The sequence below is a fragment of the Pleurodeles waltl genome, chromosome 3_1, assembly GCF_031143425.1.
Source record: "Pleurodeles waltl isolate 20211129_DDA chromosome 3_1, aPleWal1.hap1.20221129, whole genome shotgun sequence".
In the NCBI taxonomy this organism is placed as follows: Eukaryota; Metazoa; Chordata; class Amphibia; order Caudata; family Salamandridae; genus Pleurodeles; species Pleurodeles waltl.
Genome location: NC_090440.1, coordinates 1,784,528,966 through 1,784,549,236, shown reverse-complemented (window position 1 = coordinate 1,784,549,236; position 20,271 = coordinate 1,784,528,966). Strand labels below are relative to the sequence as shown.

General features: G+C 46.4%; 1 protein-coding gene across 3 annotated transcripts in view; it reads right to left on the bottom strand.

Moving 5' to 3' along the window:
* Positions 1-14,865, bottom strand: part of SF3B1 (splicing factor 3b subunit 1) — a 457,301-nt gene extending 442,436 nt beyond the window's left edge. For all 3 annotated transcript variants that reach the window (XM_069225830.1, XM_069225833.1, XM_069225832.1), the window contains exon 1: positions 14,717-14,865. In XM_069225830.1, the coding sequence (XP_069081931.1) occupies positions 14,717-14,744 (28 nt within the window). In that variant the 5' untranslated portion in view covers positions 14,745-14,865. The remainder of the gene's footprint in view (positions 1-14,716) is intronic.
* Positions 14,866-20,271: the final 5,406 nt, after the last annotated feature.

Genomic DNA, 20,271 nt, shown 5'->3' with positions numbered 1-20,271 from the left:
AACAATTACTCAATAGGTGTTCTTTCACAAATAAATTGTACAGCCCATCATAATTACTTACACCACTGCCTTGAATCCAACCATCTAGTGTTTTCACTGAGTAGTCAACAAAGTCAACCCAGGTCTGGCTCGAGGATTTTTGAGCCCCCCTGAACCTAATCCTGTACTCCTCAGTGGAGAATCCAAAGCCCTCAATCAGGGTACCCTTCATGAGGTCATAAGATTCTGCATCTTTTCCAGAGAGTGTGAGGAGTCTATCCCTACACTTTCCAGTGAACATTTCCCAAAGGAGAGCACCCCAGTGAGATCTGTTCACTTTTCTGGTTACACAAGCCCTCTCAAAAGCTGTGAACCATTTGGTGATGTCATCACCATCTTCAAATTTTGTCACAATCCCTTTGGGGATTTTTAACATGTCAGGAGAATCTCTAACCCTATTTATATTGCTGCCACCATTGATGGGTCCTAGGCCCATCTCTTGTCTTTCCCTTTCTATGGCTAGGAGCTGTCTCTCTAAAGCCAATCTTTTGGCCATCCTGGCTAACAGGAGGTCATCTTCACTGAGAGCATCCTCAGTGATTTCAGAAATGTGGGACCCTCCTGTGAGGGGCTCACTATTTCTGACTAACACAGTTGGAGACAGGACTTGAGGGGTCCTGTTCTCCCTATTTAGGACTGGAGGAGGGACATTGGCCTCCAAGTCACTAATTTCTTCCTCTGTGAGGTCATCATCAGAGGGGTTGGCTTTTTCAAACTCTGCCAACAGCTCCTGGAGCTGAATTTTGGTAGGTCTGGAGCCAATGGTTATTTTTTTGATATTACAGAGAGACCTTAGCTCCCTCATCTTAAGATGGAGGTAAGGGGTGGTGTCGAGTTCCACCACCTGCATCTCTGTATCAGACATTATTCTGCTAAGAGTTGGAATACTTTTTAAAGAATCTAAAACTGTTTCTAGAATCTAATTTCAAACTTTTAACAAACTTTTAAACTCTAAAAGACAATGCTAAACAGGGACTTAACACACAAGGCCCTAGCAGGACTTTTAAGAATTTTGAAAAATTTCAAATTGCAAAAATGAATTTCTAATGACAATTTTGGAATTTGTCGTGTGATCAGGTATTGGCTGAGTAGTCCAGCAAATGCAAAGTCTTGTACCCCACCGCTGATCCACCAATGTAGGAAGTTGGCTCTGTATGCACTATTTCAAAGTAAGGAATAGTATGCACAGAGTCCAAGGGTTCCCCTTAGAGGTAAGATAGTGGCAAAAAGAGATAATACTAATGCTCTATTTTGTGGTAGTGTGGTCGAGCAGTAGGCTTATCCAAGGAGTAGTGTTAAGCATTTGTTGTACATACACAAGGCAATAAATGAGGTACACACACTCAGAGACAAATCCAGCCAATAGGTTTTTATATAGAAAAATATCTTTTCTTAGTTTATTTTAAGAACCACAGGTTCAAATTCTACATGTAATATCTCATTCGAAAGGTATTGCAGGTAAGTACTTTAGGAACTTCAAATCATCAAAATTGCATGTATACTTTTCAAGTTATTGACAAATAGCTGTTTTAAAAGTGGACACTTAGTGCAATTTTCACAGTTCCTGGGGGAGGTAAGTTTTTGTTAGTTTTACCAGGTAAGTAGGACACTTACAGGGTTCAGTTCTTGGTCCAAGGTAGCCCACCGTTGGGGGTTCAGAGCAACCCCAAAGTCACCACACCAGCAGCTCAGGGCCGGTCAGGTGCAGAGTTCAAAGTGGTGCCCAAAACACATAGGCTAGAATGGAGAGAAGGGGGTGCCCCGGTTCCGGTCTGCTTGCAGGTAAGTACCCGCGTCGTCGGAGGGCAGACCAGGGGGGTTTTGTAGGGCACCGGGGGGGACACAAGTCCACACAGAAATTTCACCCTCAGCAGCGCGGGGCGGCCGGGTGCAGTGTAGAAGCAAGCGTCGGGTTTTCAATGTTAGTCTATGAGAGATCTCGGGATCTCTTCAGCGCTGCAGGCAGGCAAGGGGGGGATTCCTCGGGGAAACCTCCACTTGGGCAAGGGAGAGGGACTCCTGGGGGTCACTTCTCCAGTGAAAGTCCGGTCCTTCAGGTCCTGGGGGCTGCGGGTGCAGGGTCTCTCCCAGGCGTCGGGACTTTAGGTTCAAAGAGTCGCGGTCAGGGGAAGCCTCGGGATTCCCTCTGCAGGCGGCGCTGTGGGGGCTCAGGGGGGACAGGTTTTGGTACTCACAGTATCAGAGTAGTCCTGTGGTCCCTCCTGAGGTGTTGGATCGCCACCAGCCGAGTCGGGGTCGCCGGGTGCAGTGTTGCAAGTCTCACGCTTCTTGCGGGGAGCTTGCAGGGTTCTTTAAAGCTGCTGGAAACAAAGTTGCAGCTTTTCTTGGAGCAGGTCCGCTGTCCTCGGGAGTTTCTTGTCTTTTCGAAGCAGGGGCAGTCCTCAGAGGATGTCGAGGTCGCTGGTCCCTTTGGAAGGCGTCGCTGGAGCAGGATCTTTGGAAGGCAGGAGACAGGCCGGTGAGTTTCTGGAGCCAAGGCAGTTGTCGTCTTCTGGTCTTCCGCTGCAGGGGTTTTCAGCTGGGCAGTCCTTCTTCTTGTAGTTGCAGGAATCTAATTTTCTAGGGTTCAGGGTAGCCCTTAAATACTAAATTTAAGGGCGTGTTTAGGTCTGGGGGGTTAGTAGCCAATGGCTACTAGCCCTGAGGGTGGGTACACCCTCTTTGTGCCTCCTCCCAAGGGGAGGGGGTCACAATCCTAACCCTATTGGGGGAATCCTCCATCTGCAAGATGGAGGATTTCTAAAAGTTAGAGTCACTTCAGCTCAGGACACCTTAGGGGCTGTCCTGACTGGCCAGTGACTCCTCCTTGTTATTCTCATTATTTTCTCCGGCCTTGCCGCCAAAAGTGGGGCCTGGCCGGAGGGGGCGGGCAACTCCACTAGCTGGAGTGTCCTGCTGGGTTGGCACAAAGGAGGTGAGCCTTTGAGGCTCACCGCCAGGTGTGACAATTCCTGCCTGGGAGAGGTGTTAGCATCTCCACCCAGTGCAGGCTTTGTTACTGGCCTCAGAGTGACAAAGGCACTCTCCCCATGGGGCCAGCAACATGTCTCGGTTTGTGGCAGGCTGCTAAAACTAGTCAGCCTACACAGATAGTCGGTTAAGTTTCAGGGGGCACCTCTAAGGTGCCCTCTGTGGTGTATTTTACAATAAAATGTACACTGGCATCAGTGTGCATTTATTGTGCTGAGAAGTTTGATACCAAACTTCCCAGTTTTCAGTGTAGCCATTATGGTGCTGTGGAGTTCGTGTTTGACAAACTCCCAGACCATATACTCTTATGGCTACCCTGCACTTACAATGTCTAAGGTTTTGTTTAGACACTGTAGGGGTACCATGCTCATGCACTGGTACCCTCACCTATGGTATAGTGCACCCTGCCTTAGGGCTGTAAGGCCTGCTAGAGGGGTGTCTTACCTATACTGCATAGGCAGTGAGAGGCTGGCATGGCACCCTGAGGGGAGTGCCATGTCGACTTACTCGTTTTGTCCTCACTAGTACACACAAGCTGGCAAGCAGTGTGTCTGTGCTGAGTGAGAGGTCTCCAGGGTGGCATAAGACATGCTGCAGCCCTTAGAGACCTTCCTTGGCATCAGGGCCCTTGGTACTAGAAGTACCAGTTACAAGGGACTTATCTGGATGCCAGGGTCTGCCAATTGTGGATACAAAAGTACAGGTTAGGGAAAGAACACTGGTGCTGGGGCCTGGTTAGCAGGCCTCAGCACACTTTCAATTGTAAACATAGCATCAGCAAAGGCAAAAAGTCAGGGGGCAACCATGCCAAGGAGGCATTTCCTTACAGTCAGGTGTATGAAATTAGTTCCGGAAGCGCTTATGCTATTGAATTGGAGTCCCACAGACAGTTCAAAGAGGAAGTTGCCCACCTGATTCCAAGTAAAAAACATAGCTGTTGCTCGAATTCCACTAAGCTGTCCATCTTTGGCCTACAGTCTTGTGCCACAGCCTGGCAACGACCAGATTGGGACCAGGTCTGATGGGCCCCTTCCCAGCACAATTAGATATTTATGACCTGAACAGGAATCCTCTGGGCTCCCAAAAAACGAAGCAGTGTTGGCTCGCTATCGATCAGGTTAAGAATACATGTCTTTTATGGCCAGTTAGGCCCTGGGCAAGCCATCATTGACAGGCCACAGGGTACTGTATATCGCCCTTTACGAATGCGCCTGCCCCACAAATCCAACAAAGCTGCAGATGGTATGTCTTTTACGCAATCATTACTATTGAACCTCTTCAGCCCGAAATGTCAGCACACCTCCCCACCCACTAGCCGTAGTCCGGTAGTTGCACCTTGTTTAGGCTGCACAGGAACTAGATGGGGCAGACAACATTCAGTACGCAATTAGTGCCCCCGAGTGGAGTCACTATGTAGGCTATTTATTGATTCAAAGTCTACCCTTTATCAGGAGGAATTGAATTAATGAAAAACAAGCATGATTTGATTAACTGTGACATTATGTGATGTTATCTTGTTTAACTGCTTAGGGTGTTTTATGGTATTCTGTTATGGTTTCAAATAACTTTAAACAATAAAAAATAAAAACGTACTACTACTAACTCAGTTAGTATAAAGACGTCTGAAGCAACTGTAATTTGCTAATGACAGCCTTACGTTTCAAAGGTGATGTCTCTGATAAATAATGCTATTTGAGGTGCATGCGTTAAAAACTAAACATTGTCCTGAACGCATAACACAAGAAAACATTAAATGCAGAAAAATACTAAAGAAATCTAACAAATCTACATACTAAGAGTTGTAAAACTACTACAAACAATACTTTATCCGAAATAACCTCCAAAACAAATATATAAGTGTGTGTTATGCCCAAGGTAAAATTTCATGAGCTGTAGAATGTTTGCATTCACGAGCCTTAGAACGATTGGGAACACGAGACTGTCATAAGGAACTTTGAGAGAAGGGAGGATGACGCTGAGCAGTAAGAACGGGGAGTTGATGTGCTGTCCCTGTTTATACTGTGATTGCGGGGCTCTTGGTCCTGAGCTGAAATAAACCATCAAACACATTTTTGTGTTAGTGCTGTGCTGTTGAACACATTAGTATTAGTGATGTTTGCTCAGGACCTGACAGGGACCCGTCCGGCCATCACGTAAGACGTTTCTGCTTACTTTAGCACTGCACCCTACTGTGCATAAAGTTTTTTTTTGTTTAAATTGGCAACAGGGACAACGCAATACAGTAACATTAGTGTTTACTGTTCTCTTCCACTTACAACTGTCAAGAGCGAGAACTGGTGTGTGTGCACATTACCGGAACTGTTCTGCTAATTACGAGTTTATGTCTATGCACACCAGCTTGCACTGTCACAGCGGGAGAGCAGCGATGAGTATCTAGAGATGGGATACTGTAAGTATGGCCTGGGGGCCACATGCGGCCCTCCTGACCTTTAATTGTGGCTGTAGGAAGTTGGCTCTGTATGTGCTATTTCAAAGTAAGGAATAGCATGCACAGAGTCCAAGGGTTCCCCTTAGAGGTAAAATAGTGGTAAAAAGACATAATACTAATGCTCTATTTTGTGGTAGTGTGGTCGAGCAGTAGGCTTATCCAAGGAGTAGTGTTAAGCATTTGTTGTACATACACATAGACAATAAATGAGGTACACACACTCAGAGACAAATCCAGCCAATGGGTTTTGTTATAGAAAAATATATTTTCTTAGTTTATTTTAAGAACCACAGGTTCAAATTTAACATGTAATATCTTGTTTGAAAGGTATTGCAGGTAAGTACATTAGGAACTTTGAATCATTTCAATTGCATGTATACTTTTCAAGTTATTCACAAATAGCTATTTCAAAAGTGGACACTTAGTGCAATTTTCACAGTTCCTGGGGGAGGTAAGTTTTTGTTAGTTTTACCAGGTAAGTAAGACACTTACAGGGTTCAGTTCTTGGTCCAAGGTAGCCCACCGTCGGGGGTTCAGAGCAACCCCAAAGTTACCACACCAGCAGCTCAGGGCCGGTCAGGTGCAGAGTTCAAAGTGGTGCCCAAAACGCATAGGCTTCAATGGAGAGAAGGGGGTGCCCCGGTTCCGGTCTGCTTGCAGGTAAGTACCCGCGTCTTGGAGGGCAGACCAGGGGGTTTTGTAGGGCACCGGGGGGGACACAAGCCCACACAGAAATTTCACCCTCAGCGGCGCGGGGGCAGCCGGGTGCAGTGTTAGAACAAGCGTCGGGTTCGCAATGGAAGTCAATGAGAGATCAAGGGATCTCTTCAGCGCTGCAGGCAGGCAAGGGGGGGCTTCCTCGGGGAAACCTCCACTTGGGCAAGGGAGAGGGACTCCTGGGGGTCACTTCTGCAGTGAAAGTCCGGTCCTTCAGGTCCTGGGGGCTGCGGGTGCAGGGTCTTTTCCAGGCGTCGGGTCTTAGGTTTCAGAGAGTCACGGTCAGGGGAAGCCTCAGGATTCCCTCTGCAGGCGGCGCTGTGGGGGCTCAGGGGGGACAGGTTTTGGTACTCACAGTCGTAGAGTAGTCCGGGGGTCCTCCCTGAGGTGTTGGTTCTCCACCAGCCGAGTCGGGGTCGCCGGGTGCAGTGTTGCAAGTCTCACGCTTCTTGCGGGGAGTTGCAGGGTTCTTTAAAGCTGCTTCTTGAAACAAAGTTGCAGTCTTTTTGGAGCAGGTCCGCTGTCCTCGGGAGTTTCTTGTCGTCGTCGAAGCAGGGCAGTCCTCAGAGGATTCAGAGGTCGCTGGTCCCTTTGGAAGGCGTCGCTGGAGCAGAGTTCTTTGGAAGGCAGGAGACAGGCCGGTGAGTTTCTGGAGCCAAGGCAGTTGTTGTCTTCTGGTCTTCCTCTGCAGGGGTTTTCAGCTGGGCAGTCCTTCTTCTTGTTGTTGCAGGAATCTAATTTTCTAGGGTTCAGGGTAGCCCTTAAATACTAAATTTAAGGGCGTGTTTAGGTCTGGGGGGTTAGTAGCCAATGGCTACTAGCCCTGAGGGTGGGTACACCCTCTTTGTGCCTCCTCCCAAGGGGAGGGGGTCACATCCCTAATCCTATTGGGGGAATCCTCCATCTGCAAGATGGAGGATTTCTAAAAGTTAGAGTCACCTCAGCTCAGGACACCTTAGGGGCTGTCCTGACTGGCCAGTGACTCCTCCTTGTTGCTTTCTTTGTTCCCTCCAGCCTTGCCGCCAAAAGTGGGGGCCGTGGCCGGAGGGGGCGGGCAACTCCACTAAGCTGGAGTGCCCTGCTGGGCTGTGACAAAGGGGTGAGCCTTTGAGGCTCACCGCCAGGTGTTACAGCTCCTGCCTGGGGGAGGTGTTAGCATCTCCACCCAGTGCAGGCTTTGTTACTGGCCTCAGAGTGACAAAGGCACTCTCCCCATGGGGCCAGCAACATGTCTCTAGTGTGGCAGGCTGCTGGAACTAGTCAGCCTACACAGACAGTCGGTTAAGTTTCAGGGGGCACCTCTAAGGTGCCCTCTGGGGTGTATTTTGCAATAAAATGTACACTGGCATCAGTGTGCATTTATTGTGCTGAGAAGTTTGATACCAAACTTCCCAGTTTTCAGTGTAGCCATTATGGTGCTGTGGAGTTCGTGTAAAACAGACTCCCAGACCATATACTCTTATGGCTACCCTGCACTTACAATGTCTAAGGTTTTGTTTAGACACTGTAGGGGTACCATGCTCATGCACTGGTACCCTCACCTATGGTATAGTGCACCCTGCCTTAGGGCTGTAAGACCTGCTAGAGGGGTGACTGACCTATACTTGCATAGGCAGTGAGAGGCTAGCATGGCACCCTGAGGGGAGTGCCATGTCGACTTACTCGTTTTGTTCTCACTAGCACACACAAGCTGGCAAGCAGTGTGTCTGTGCTGAGTGAGAGGTCTCCAGGGTGGCATAAGACATGCTGCAGCCCTTAGAGACCTTCCTTGGCATCAGGGCCCTTGGTACTAGAAGTACCAGTTACAAGGGACTTATCTGGATGCCAGGGTCTGCCAATTGTGGATACAAAAGTACAGGTTAGGGAAAGAACACTGGTGCTGGGGCCTGGTTAGCAGGCCTCAGCACACTTTCAATTGTAAACATAGCATCAGCAAAGGCAAAAAGTCAGGGGGCAACCATGCCAAGGAGGCATTTCCTTACAGTGGCCCATCGTGAACAGCAGTTGTTCACTTGACAAAGCAGAAAAATTCAAAAAAGCTGTGAAATGGGCATACTTTATTTACACATTAAGTGGCCTAGACAACTTATCTTTAGGAACACACTTAGTTTTAAAGGTATCTTGCACTAGACATGTAAGAACACGATAAACTGTCAGCAAACTTCAAATAAGTGTTTAAATACATGAACGTTTTACCTTACTTTGTGCCCCACCTGGTGCCCACCTTCCATCACACCCCCACTCTCGGTCTACTGGCATCAGTGCGGCCATCGGGCATGCCACAGACAGTGTTTTGTGGCCCCTGGGAAATGTTTGCGAGTACCCATGATCTAGAGCATGCACCGAGCATCCAGAACAGGCGGGCGTCCTGCTTACTCTACTCCTCCAACGTACAAACATGAGCACATAAGCACATGTAACACTGTGGCTATTTTGGATTGAGCCCTTTACGCAGCTATCCATCTTCAGGACATTCATCGGAGGGAGTAGAATCCTTGTCTACTTCATTAAAAGTAGTAGGCACACCTTAAGTTTGTAGCACGTCTATTTTCATCTATGGTGAAAGTTCTACTAAGTTAGGTGTGCCTATCTAAACCATTTTAACAACGGTGAAAGGCACACCTAGAAGAACTCTATCCTTGCCTGTGCATTAATTTTCTTAAAATCTACATCTAACTGAGCTCTCACTACATGGTGATGGGCACACCAAGTATTTATGAGCTTGTTATCGTTGACAGGAACAACTAATTTTCATACAGTACTACGCAACCTCCTCTGCATTTTATGCTGTATCAATTGCTATCTAGAACACTCTGAAACATCAGTCTTTCCTCTTGTATTTATTGTTGTGATACTGTATTTTTTGCAGTTTAACAATTTTAAAAGTAAACAACAACAAAAAAAATCTGTAAATTGTCTACTATGAATTTAGTTGCACCACAGCCCGTCATGACATGAGGGCGAAATCAACAATTTGAAATGGGAGGAATGGAAAGATTATTTCATCAATTACATTTAAACATTTGGAGATATGTCACCAGAGAAAAAAGAAGAAAGGACTGCTCCATTGCCTTGGCCCTGGAAGGTTGAAGATTTACAACCGCATGGGGGGAAAAAAAAAAAAAAAAAACTCGCTCAGGGGAAGAGGGAAATGTATTCACAGATTTAGATGCATATTTGTCACCTAATGTGTACAGAGCTATTGACCGATTTAACGTATCACAGAAAAAAAATATCCCGAAGAGAAAAGTGAGGACTATGTTGAAGCATTAAGGAAAATGGCAGTGTTTTGCAAATTTGGACGGTTGGAGGAGGAATTCATTTGCGATCAAGGAATTGTGCACTGCTCCAATAAAAGTTTGCAAGACAGATTGTGGGTCCATGGGGATTCCAGTTTGCAGGCGGTCACTGCTATCATTAGTAAATCAAAAGTAACAACCAAGTGTGCGTGAGAGCAGAAGAAATTGTGAAACTTATCAAGAAAAAAATCCAAAGTAAAGGTAATCAAGAAAAACAGAGTAAGGATGGAAAAACACTAGGAAACTAAAATATAGTTCAAATGTGGAGAATTTGAATGGCAAACGTTACAGGTGTGGGAGTTCTTTCGTTTAGCATTTGATGAAAACAGTCCTGCCTTAGGCCAAAAATGTGCTAAAAGTAACATTAAAGGCCATCTTGCACGAGTGGGTCACAAATAAAAAGTAAAGTGTGTGGTTTAAGAGTGTGAAGACGAGAAGAGCTCTTGTTCTGATGTAAAAGCTCCACAAATTGTGTGTGTATATGATGATGGAGTATTAATTGTGGGAGAATAGGGCATGAATTAACGTATATGCAAAATGTTCATTTGGGTGGGGAGGGGGAGTTTTCAGGTGGATCTCGTAGCCGACTCATGATCACCATTATTTATAAAAACATGTGGTCAGACCTATTTCATGACAAAATAGGTTCCATACTATAAAACACCGATATACATTTATAGAGTTTTACATAAACTACGATTTAATTTAAGGCAAGAAAGGCAGAATGTAAACTGTATGTTGCTCTATCTGCCCTTGTGTGCGAGGATGGCAGGATCAGGGAGAACTGGACATTGTTCTTGATCCAGTACTGATCTAGAACAATGATAAGGATAGACATGAGATTGTCAACAAATTTCCCAGTTTTTACAGGTGATGTAAGTGAATAAAAGGGGTTTATTCACGAGATAGTTCTGAAATAAAATGCTCAACCATGTGTACATAAATTAAGGAATATTCCCTTGCTTGTAAAGGAGGAGGTAATCTGTGAGCTTAACAAATCAGTAGCTCAGGTGTGACAGAACAAGTCGAATCCTCAGACTGGATTGCTCCCTTGGTGGTAGCAAGGAAAGTGAATGAAAGCATATATCTATGTGTAAACTTAAGAGAATTCAACAAGAATATATTTGTAGACATTTTTCTATTACCTAGTTAGTTGAACTGTTATGAGCAACAAAAATACAAAGTGCTTTTCCACAATTTATTTAACTGCGGCCTACCACCAATTACCGTTACACCTGAGTAGCAAACACCTAAATGCGTTCATTACCCCCCCATTGGTTGTTTTCAGTTCAATAGAGTCCCATTTGGGTTGGCCTCGGCTGCGGAAATATTCCAACACCTCCTGCACAAGTTTTTTCAAATAGGAGGAATGCCATCTTCTTCCAAGATGACATACTAATATTGGGGAAAGATTCACACAAAAAAAAAAGAAGAAGAGCACAGCACAGAACTGCATGGTGTACTGAGAACATTAGAGCGGTACGGGATAACAGCAGAAGAAACAAAGTGTAGGTCCACAGAAAATACTCACTTATTTAGGGCATGAGATCAATTCAGAAGGAATTACACCCAAATCAGTGTTAGTAGATGCCATAAAGGAAGCTCCCATTCCTCAGAATAAGGACAAGGTACGACCCTTTCTGGGTTTAGCCAAATATTACTAAAAAATAAGTACAAATTTCCAGAAAAGATGTCTCATATGAGACAGCCAATAAAAAAATAAAATTAAAAAAACTATGTTTGAATGGACAGATAAAGGAGTATTAAGAAGGATATTTGTACTTCGCCAGCGCTCCAAGGTTTCGACCCTAAGTGTAGGAGTGTTATCACCACAGATGCAAGTGGTAAGGGTTTGGAAGCTGTGCTATCCCAAATACAAGGGTACTGAATTGAACAGGTGGTTGCTTTAGAGTCTCGGGCACTCACACCAACTAAGGAAAAATATTCTGTCATCAAAGAAGAAACCCTGGGTGTGTATGGGGACTAAAACATTTCAATTTATATCGGGCACCAAGTTAACTGTAAGGAGCAACCACAAACCTCTAACCAAGGTTCTCACATCAAGTGGTCTCAGCAACGTTGTGCCAAGAATAAGCAGGATTCCCACGCAGGTACATTCCGGGTGCACGTAATAAAATTGCCGATTTTTTAAGTATATTGCATTTACCCATTAAAGATACTGAAAACAAATGAATGGGATAAATATCTAATAGCTGTAGTTGACACAGAGGAATTACAATGCATTTGACAAGAAGAATAGGCCAAATCCGTTGAACATTATATAATGTTGGACACGGTCAAAAGTTATGTAAACGATGGGTGGCCGAAAAAAGAGTTTACTACAGAAAGAGGGGGTTCCTTTCTGGGAAGTACGATTTGAAATATCAGTGGGAAAATCTTTTTTGTTAAGGGGAGGCAAACGTATTCTTCTTGATGAGTTGGGGGAAAAAGGATTCAATTTATGCCATGAAGGCCACTTAGGCATTGTAAAAAACGAAAGCAGAGTTAAGCAAGCATACTGGTGGCCTGGTGTTGACAAGGCTATAGAAAAAGTAGTAAGAGGTTGTGTTCAATGTACCAATTCTGATAAAACTATGGCTACCTTCAAACCCTGCTGCATCCTATTGAAATCCCACAAATGCAGAGGGAAAGAACAGGGGTAGGTATTTCGGCCCATTACAGGATAAAAATGGAGTTTCACAATTAATTTTAGACCATTACTCTAAATGGCCAGAGTTTCAGAATTAATTTTAGACCATTACTCTAAATGGCCAGAGTACAAAGCAGTAAACAGTGTAGATTCAGAAACGGATGTGTAGGACTCACAAAGATTATAATTTCAGACAACGGGTAGCAATTTGTATCAAATACATTCAGTACCTTTATACAAAAAAACAGGAATTGAGCAGAAAACGACATCGTTATACCATCCAGAGGGAAAATGGGAATGTTAAAAGTTTCAATAGAGTCACTAAGACCACTACTGAATTATCTACCAGAAATTGAACGGTGTGGGATGATGAACTGATGAAAACAGTAGGGGTATACAGGGTTACCAAGTGTGACAGGACACAACGCAGTCCTTTTGAACTAATGAGAGGCAGATCTCCACGTACTAAAAACAAACACGGGGTGGCTGGAGAACACTAGGAAAGTAACTTGGTCATCCAGGAAAGTGAAGAAACGCATGGAGGAGGGACAAATAAAGTATAAACAAAGATGTGATTCCTTGCATGGGGTGAAAGTATTTGACCCTAATGTAGGGGACATGGTGAAGGTTAAGAAAGGAAGACTAGCGTGGGATGGTTAAAGTGAATACTCTGCACCACTGAAAGTAATTAAATTATTGTGTAATTTGGCTTTAATAAGTGATGAGAAGGAATAGCATGCTAAAAGGCCATTAGTTTTATTTAGAGGAAAGAGAGTGGATAAAAGCATGAAAAATAATCTCAGAGATCAGGGTCTTGAATTGTACGACTGGATGGATGATGAACATGAGAAACCAACTAATAGTCAGTCATCATTCTTCCCTGCTTCAGAGGCAGGATTTGAATAATATCCCCAAGAATGACAAACAATCGTACAACCGCTGGGTTCTAAAATTTGAACCATGTTCCAGTGGAACAAAGTAATAAGGAACCGTTGAATAAAATAATGCCGAAAAAGGCAGTAAGAATTAGCAAAAAACCTAAACTATTGCAAGATTAGTTAAGTTATTGTGATTTGATCATTTCAATTGGTGTTTAGCAGATATAGAAGGTACACTATTCCATACCAATAACCAATGTATCCCATTACCACCCTCAACTTTGGTATCCTATCAACCTTTGTATCCCATACCATACTGATTAGTTGTACAGGAAGTTTCAGTGTTTTTGTATTTAAGAGTTTATTATATTTTATATCTGTATTGTTTACGTTTTGTTATTGTTTAAGGGCGAGTATAGTATTATGCCCAAGGTAAAATCTAACGTGAGGAACATTGGGAGAAGGGAGGATGACGCGGAGGAGAGAGGACGGGGGTTTCTATGTGGTGTTCCTGTTTATACTGTGATTGCGGCGCTCTTGATCCTGAGCTGAAATAAAGCAAACACATTCTCGTGTTAGTGTTGTGCTCAGACACAACAATATGCCATGCTCAAACACCCCACCCACGCCAGAACAGTATGGATGTAAAAGATAAATGTCCTTCCCGAGAGCATATGGATTGTGCGTTCAATAAACAACAAGGTAGGAGCTATGTACATCATATAAATCTGGCCTGGAAGCAAACTGTGGCATCTTGCTAACGACGTATGCCCAACATAAAAAAACAACTAATAACTGCCTAGGTAACTGGACTGAATCTGTCCCCTGTCCCCCCCCCCATTTCCCTCTTGAATGGTTAGTAAGTTTCACTCTCAAAGATAACCTCCCCCGGTAACAGATGTGACAACACACGGGTGACCATCACAACCATCACTGTGTTCCAAAAAACCCTTTCAAATCGCTAAGGCACATTCCTATATACACTTTTTTGGGCAGTGCTATATAGCACGAACTCGACTGAAGGTATTCCAGAGCTTTACGTAAGCATCAGTTACGTTACACAAAGACACATTCATTTTTGGTAGGCACGGAATCACAGGAAGGCCAGAATCACAGGATAGTGTGCCACGCCGAGACTCTAACTTGGTCCCCCAGCTCCTAAGTCGGCAGATCCGGCTATTACGCCACATTCCCTCCCAACACGTTTTGCTTACGTTTTATAACCCTTTTTAACACAAACCGAGTCTGGAGGCAAAGCGGGCTACTGGAACACTAAATATCGAACACTATCTATATAAACAGCAAAGATAGCAAATTATACTGCGACGCTGAATGCAAGATAACGCACATCATAATCCCAAAGAACAAGGCAACGTGACTTCGTGAGATCCTCCGTTTGTTTACATTACTAGTTGCAGAATTGTGAAAGGCACAATGCCTTATTTCTTCCAGCACAAGTCTGTACACAATACTAAGGCCAGACGAGAGGAACTGGAAATGCAAACTAAGAAATATAAATAAGGTGGGGTAACACCGCCAGCCTCAAAACATCTAGGCCCAAAAAGCACTCCACTGCACCCTGCGGAAGACAGCCCAAGCCTTAAACGCGAGGTTCACAACTGCATCCCTGGCCATGGATCTTCCACTTCCAATTCCGGCGTAAAAAGTGACTAGGCCCTCCGCCATCTCTTACCTTCGTGGGTCTTGGCGATCTTCGCCATCTTGACGGACGGTGTCTCGGTATCTGTGAGCTGGTTCTACGCAGGGGCGAGCTACTACTGCTTCCGATAGTGCGCAGTGTGTACGGTGGAATACGCATGCGCATTCAACACCTATGGCAAAAGATTGTTCAATTCCGGTGGGAAGCAAGAGCGTCAAGGCTCTGTTAGACGTGTGTGCGAAAGTAGGTAAACTTGACCGCCATCTTAGGATAGTATTGCACCTCACTACTTGTTTGTAATGCATCAGTTTGGGTAGTGGCGGCCGCTCCGACGTGTTTTAAACTTAGTTCACCATTCAAATTAAACTAAACTATTTTTTTACTCTCAAGTGCTTTCCTGGTGCGCCACCATCTACATGAGTGTCCAAAGTATTGCGTACAGATTTCCGATAGCAAAAATCATAATTTTACTAGAGACAAATGAAGAACTTCAACCTGGAGGTTTCAGAAACGTAGCTCCATATAAATTCACGTCTGACAAAGAAATAAAACGCTAACTTTACGAATGGAGAATAAAATATTGTCTAGCGTATGAGTCATGAATTTTCAATTCTATTAAGGACACGGAGGTGAGGATTATGTATATCTTTAGTCACTCTTTACCAGCAGTTTCAAAGATTAAAGTAAAAACGGTAAACACTAGATAATCTATGATCCCACTGTAAAAGTCCATGACAACTATTAATCAATCCAAACACAGTCTGAATGTCTACATATATCTATAACTCACAAGTCCTTCCCAGTGTTGCCAGATTGGGTTATTTACTGCACAAATGGGGAAGGTTGTCCCCATTTATGAGGGGAAAACCCCAAGTGGTGGGTGACTTATTTTTGGGATGGACTGAGAAATTTCCTAGCTATTGAGAAGGAAAGTTTCTATTCTATTAAGGACACGGAGGCGAGGAATATGCATTATCTTTCTTCACTTTTTATTAAGAGCAGGTTCAAAGTTCAACAATAGAAAAAGAACTACAACACCCATGGGACACATCACCATGGCAACCAATGTCCAATCACTGTACTATCCGACAGTCCGTATATATATCCGTCCGTAGCCGATGTCCTTCCTCGACTTCACTGCAATAGGAAGTTAAGGTGTCATTAGGGTGGTGCGGTTTCCGTTCCTATGAAGAAAGTGAACCAGGAGATTGGGACCCATGACCAGGTGAGGTAAACAAACAGACCGGAGATCCCACTCCCCTCATGATAAGGAACGATAATGTTTGCAAACATCATTAACCAGTTTGAACAAGTTCCACCTTAAATAACCTCATTCGCAAATCAGGAAAAAATTAATACCACCTCCAGATCCGGTGAATCCGCTCCTGGGTGGGCGACATACCCATCATGTCGGACGGGATAATCCTCGCCTCCATGTCCTTAATAGAATTGAAACTTTCCTCCTCAATAGCTAGGAAATTTCTCATTCTATGTCAGGACCGGAGGCGAGGATTATGCATGTTTAAGGCTTACCTACCACCAGTGAGGCTGCTTCATGAATGGGTTCAAAATAGAATCTTTTAAACGTAGACTCTGACCCAATTGGCCACGTTCATGATATCCTCTAGCCTTCCACCTACCTGAACGGCTTTGGAGGCCATGGCCCCCCAAGTGGAGTGTGCTCCGAAGACTTGTACATTGATGCCGGCTTCCATCAAAACCCATATGACCCAACTAGCAATGGAGGGGGAGGAAACTGCCCTGAATGGTTTCTTTATTGAAATCAACAACTGTCTTTCCCCCGGTGGCCGGAGGTCGGCCGTCACTTCCTCATATGTCTTCAGACATCTTACCACACACAGTTTGGGTGTATGTTCAAAAGCTGGATAAGTTACCGACCTGGTATTACACTTTGTCCGTCTGGATATTGTGAAGGTCACACCCTCTAGAGAGAAAACCCTAGCAGATATATCCAGAGCTCTCAAATCCGAGACTCGCTTGCACAAGATGAGGCATAGCAAAATAGCTAGCTTTGCTGACAACGCCTTTCGTGAAAGATACTGGTTGTCCTGCCAAGAGGTCTAAAGACGCAGCACTTGGTTGACGTCCCACAGCTCAGAGTATCTGGATTCAGGAGGACGGGTCAACCTGATGCCTTTCAGCAGCTTGCACACCCAAGGGTGCTCCCCCACCGGGCAATTGCCAACAGGGGGGTGTCCCGCCGAAATCGCAGACCGAACCGAATTAATCGAGCAGTAAGACTGACCGGATTCCGCAAGCTCAGCCAAGAAGTTTATGACATCTGTAATTTGGGCCCCCATGGGATGGACGTGCCTTCCCACACACCAACAGGCCCAGCGATTCCAGGCCAATCTGTATCTTTTACAAGTGCTCGGGGCCCAGGCTTGTCTGATAAACTTTTCAGCCTCCTGTGAAAGTCTGTGGTCCGTCCAGCGAGACCGGAAATCCTCCAAGCTACCAGAGAGAGATGGCCCTGAAGGACCAGCGGGTGTAACTGTTCTTCTGGATTCAACAGCATGGTCTGGAAGACCGGAAGCTGAATCGGAAGGTCGCAAGAGAGTTCCAGTAGGGAAGGGAACCACACCTGAGACCTCCACAAAGGAGTAATGAGGATCACTGTCGCCCCTTGGCGACGTATCTGCGCAGTCACTCTCTGGATCAGGAGGAAGGGGGGGAACGCATAACTCTGATCCCGTCCCCAATCCTGAAGGAATGCGTCTACCTCAGTCGCACCGGGGTCTGGACGCCAGCTGAAGTACTGCAGTAGGTGGGCATTCCACCTGGACGCAAAGAGATCAACTGAACAGGGACCCCAGCGCTTCATGAGTGCGAGGAATACAGCTCTGTCCAGTCGCCAATCGCTGGGATCCTCCAGGTATCTGGAGTTCCAGTCCGCTAGGGTGTTCTGGGAGCCCGAAAGGTACTCCGCTGTCACTGATATCTGTCGTTGGAGGCAGAAGTGCCAGAAGTCCTTCGCCAGTTCCGCAAGAGCCTTCGAGCTGGTGCCCCCCAAGCGTTTTATATACTGCACCACCGATATGTTGTCCATTCTCAAGAGAATGCAAAGAGGAGACCTTGTCCTGCGTCAGGGACTTGATCGCGAAGGACCCCGCTAGGAGCTCCAGGCAGTTGATGTGAAGGTCGAGTTTCCGTTGGGTCCAACGTCCCCCAAACAAGATATTCCCACATTGAGCCCCCCAGCCGTAACGGCTGGCGTCCGACTCTATCACGAGGTCAGATGAGGCTCCGAAGATCGCCCTGCCGTTTCATGCCTCCATGTGTTCCAGCCACCACTGGATCTCTGTCCGTGCCTCCTGAGAGAGAGTTATCAGCTCGGAATAAGTGAGGCCGCGTTGCAGGTGATGAGCCTTCAGGCGTTGAAGGGCCCTGTAGTGAAGCGGGCCCGGGAAGATGGCCTGAATCGAGGAGGAGAGGAGTCCCACCACTCTGGCCAATTGCAGAGTGAGGACCTGTCGCGCCTCAAGACCTTCGACAACTCCTTCTTGATTTTTGCTATCTTCGAGCCCGGGAGACTGAGGGAGGCCGCCTTGGAGTCGATGAGGAAACCCAGGAAGGTCATGGACTGAGAGGGAAGAAGGTCCAACTTCTGGGCGTTTATCACAAACCCCAAGTATTGGAGGAGCTGAATAGTTGTGTTCGCATTGGACACTAGGCGCGCGCGCGACTGGTCCATCAGGAGGATGTCATCGAGGTAGATGATCAAACGAATCCCCGAGACCATAGGTACTCCACCACTGGTTTGAGCAGCTTCATGAAGCACCAAGGTGCCGACGACAGACCGAATGGCAGGGACGTGAACTCAAACACCTGATCCCTCCAGAGGAATTGCAGGAATCGGCGATGAGGGGGAAAATCGGGACAGTCAGGTAAGCATCCTTGAGGTCTAGCCGAATCAACCTATCCCTGTGCAACAGGAGGTCTCTAAGCATGTGAATGCCTTCCATTTTGAAGTGCCAGCAGATGACCCAATCGTTGAAGGCTCTGAGATTGATGACTGGCCGAAAACCTTTGTCATTTTTCTTGAGGAGAAAGAGATTGCTCACAAAACCTCTGGGGTAAAGGACTGATGCGCAAATGGCTTCCTTGCGCAGGAGATCCTGCACCTCCGAGTCTATCAGTGCGTTGTCTGATGCCGCGGCAGTACCTCCTGAACCGGAGTCCCCCAGAGCTCTATGTGGAACCCTGACACCGTCTGGAGCACCCAGGCATCCGATGTTAACTGGGCACACTTGCATGTGAATAACCACAGCCTCCCCCCGAGAATCTGAGGGGAAAAAAGGGTAATATTCACTGTTGGCGCCTCCGGGGGCGTTCGCTCCACCCCAGGCACCTCTTTTGCCTTTCCCTCTACCCCGATTGGGGAAGAAGGCGCCTTGTCTGCCGTCCTTCCATCCATTGTTCCTTGAGGGATAGAAATTGGGGCCTTGCTGGTACGAGCTGCCGGAGGAGTGACCCCTGCCTCTTCCAGCCCCTCCAAAACCTTCCCCAGGAGGATCTTTTTAATGGAGGTTTGCGCCTTATCCAGCGCTGAGAAGGTGGCAACAAATTTGCCCAACTCCTTCACGAAGGGATCGCCAAACAAGTTCCCTTGGGCAATAGCCCCTGCCTCTGAGTTGGAGAGATCTCCTAACTTGGGGTCGATCTTAATGAGAAGGGATCTTCGCCTCTCCGCCGCAGAGAGGGCACAATTAGTGTTGCCCAATAGACATACTGCCCTCTGGGCCCATCCTGCTACGATATCCGTAGGCAGGTGAGAATTGGTGTGTTTCGCATGCTCGGCGAGTTGTATAATCTGTGTGAGCGGTCCCAGGACGTCCAACAGCTTGTCCTGGCAACCTCTCCAGGAGCAGTCGATGCCCTTTTTGGGGTCTTTCACATATTTCGCGAAAAACGTGCACGTCTTTGGGTCGATCTCTGGTGTTGCCGCTACCCTGTCTGGCAGAGTAGGGCGAGGGCATTCGGACCTCAGCGGGCTCTGACCTCTTTATCTAGAGGTTGCCGGATTTTACTGTTGACATAGTCTGCCACTCTCTTCTCTGGGCGCCATTCCGAAGACCTAGGATGATAAATATCCTCTGGCTGAAACATTCCAGAATCAGAGTCCTCAGCCTCCTGCGGGTCGGTCAAGTTAGAGGTCGGGCGCCACGGACACCCTGAATCCTGTTCCTCTTCAGAGGAAGAGTCCCCTTCTGTGTCCCCCTCGACCTGCTCGGGTAACCCTGCCTCAGGGTCTAATATGTGGTGAACCGTTTCACCGGTCTCTCCGGGGTCAGAACCCTCCCGGAAGGGTGGGCGCTTCAGCGTGCGCGCACCCTTATGGAAAGCTCCGGTAAGGATGTTGAAGCTCTCCAGGTGCCCCGCGTCACGCTTGCGGCTTTTCTTGGGGGCCGCCGAACTCTTATGGCCAGCCCCCGTCATCCCTACATGCCCATCCCCTTAAAGACGTGATCAGATAATTTGGCCACACTATCCTTCAAGGGGGCCAAAGCCCTAGTGATGGCCTGTGTAAGGAGGACATCCACCTCAGGGGGAAGAGTCCGCTGAGA